Source organism: Arachis ipaensis, chromosome B08, assembly GCF_000816755.2.
Source record: "Arachis ipaensis cultivar K30076 chromosome B08, Araip1.1, whole genome shotgun sequence".
Lineage (NCBI taxonomy): Eukaryota > Viridiplantae > Streptophyta > Magnoliopsida > Fabales > Fabaceae > Arachis > Arachis ipaensis.
This window is the reverse complement of record NC_029792.2, coordinates 7,760,320-7,761,889: the sequence shown is the minus strand read 5'-3', so window position 1 is coordinate 7,761,889 and position 1,570 is coordinate 7,760,320. Positions and strand designations below refer to the sequence as shown.

At 30.1% G+C, this 1,570-nt stretch overlaps 1 protein-coding gene across 2 annotated transcripts in view; it reads left to right on the top strand.

Annotated features, from left to right (window-relative positions):
* Window positions 1-1,570, top strand: part of LOC107614309 (isoprene synthase, chloroplastic) — a 13,360-nt gene that overhangs the window by 9,229 nt on the left and 2,561 nt on the right. For both annotated transcript variants that reach the window (XM_016316524.2, XM_021108784.1), the window contains exon 2: window positions 638-894. In XM_016316524.2, the coding sequence (XP_016172010.2) occupies window positions 655-894 (240 nt within the window). In that variant the 5' untranslated portion in view covers window positions 638-654. The remainder of the gene's footprint in view (window positions 1-637; window positions 895-1,570) is intronic.

Below are 1,570 nucleotides of genomic sequence, written 5' to 3'. Positions count from 1 at the left end.
AAAATTTTTGATCAAATTAATTATTATGTATTTATATATATTTATATGTTTTGATTTATATATTTTTTAATTAAATAATCAATCATCGCTCATCAAAATATATGACATATAGTAGAAAATTAAACTTGCAATAAAAAAAAAAATCATTAAACTTGTTTATAGTAATATAGTAAAATAATAAACTAATGTTGTTGAGGAATATATATCATCATTGTTTTTAATTAAACCAAATTAAAGAAGATGGAAATTAAACGAAACTAAACGACAAAATTAATATCAATATCTGACAATTGATTTTGAAGCGACAACATTTAATATACAGGTAGTTGTTATGATTGAGCACTTAATATAAAGGTAGTTGTTATGATGTCTAAAAGTTGGATGCTTAATTATAAAAAAATAATTATTTTAATTAATATATATTTATTTTAAAATATAAAAATGAATAAATTTTATTCCCAAAAGAACGAAAGACCTTGTTGTTTTCGTACTTTTTCTTGAGTTGATGGATGACTTATGAGGCCTATGAATAAATGGAGTAGGCTCACCTCACACATTGCAAAAATAAAACGTCTTATTAACTTATATAATATCATAGTGTTAGAGAGAACGTGATATATATATATATATATAGTAGTTGATAACTCGATAACAATGGCAAGTGAGTTGATATCTCTGCCCTACGCCCTATCAACCACACAAAGAGTAGTAGTAGTAAAACATAGGAACCACTTTGGACGCAAAACAGTTACTCATGCCACTGCAAAAATACATGTCATTTGTGGCTCCACCAAAAAGGATGATGGCCAGTTAATTGGAAGGCGTTCAGCTAATTACCAGCCCAATCTATGGACTTATGAATTTCTTCATCAGTCCCACCACAATCATCACGTGGTAGGTAACTAACTAACTAGCGAATTCTGAAATGGAGGAATAATCACCTTGAAGTTAGGGCTCCCTTGTATCTTCATATTCAATTCATACTCCTGCTTTCTTTCTATCTTTTCAATAGTTAAGGAAAAGTCTCATCATCAATACCATAATCATATTTTTGCTTCATGTGAATAGATTGGACAACGCTGAATTCGTCTTGATCAAAATAATGATCGAATCTATTTTTAAGCCTCTTATTCAATATTAAATCCGATAAAATTGTATCAAATTAATTTTTAAAATGTCCCGGGCCAAGCGGACCATATGCAACCCTACACATGCCGGTAGTATATGATACTAGAGTTATATATATAGCAATAATAGATAATATTCCTAAGCATAAGTGTATCGTACACGTAGGATGAGAATATCGATAAGAGAAAGTCTAGGGGGCCAGCAGTTTTATTAAAAGTTGGCCAGCAGTTAACCATCAAAAGAGAAATGAATAATCTTATACTATTGGATGTCATCTCCCACCATTAAAAACACATATGATGGCTAATTGATGGCTACATATCACAAATTCTACTGGTCCCCTAGCACTCCTCTATGGATAAAAATCATTCTTTGAAGATGAAGAGGGGTAGAAAAAGATATCTGTATATAGGGAGAATTTTAAAGTAAGAATGAGATGACT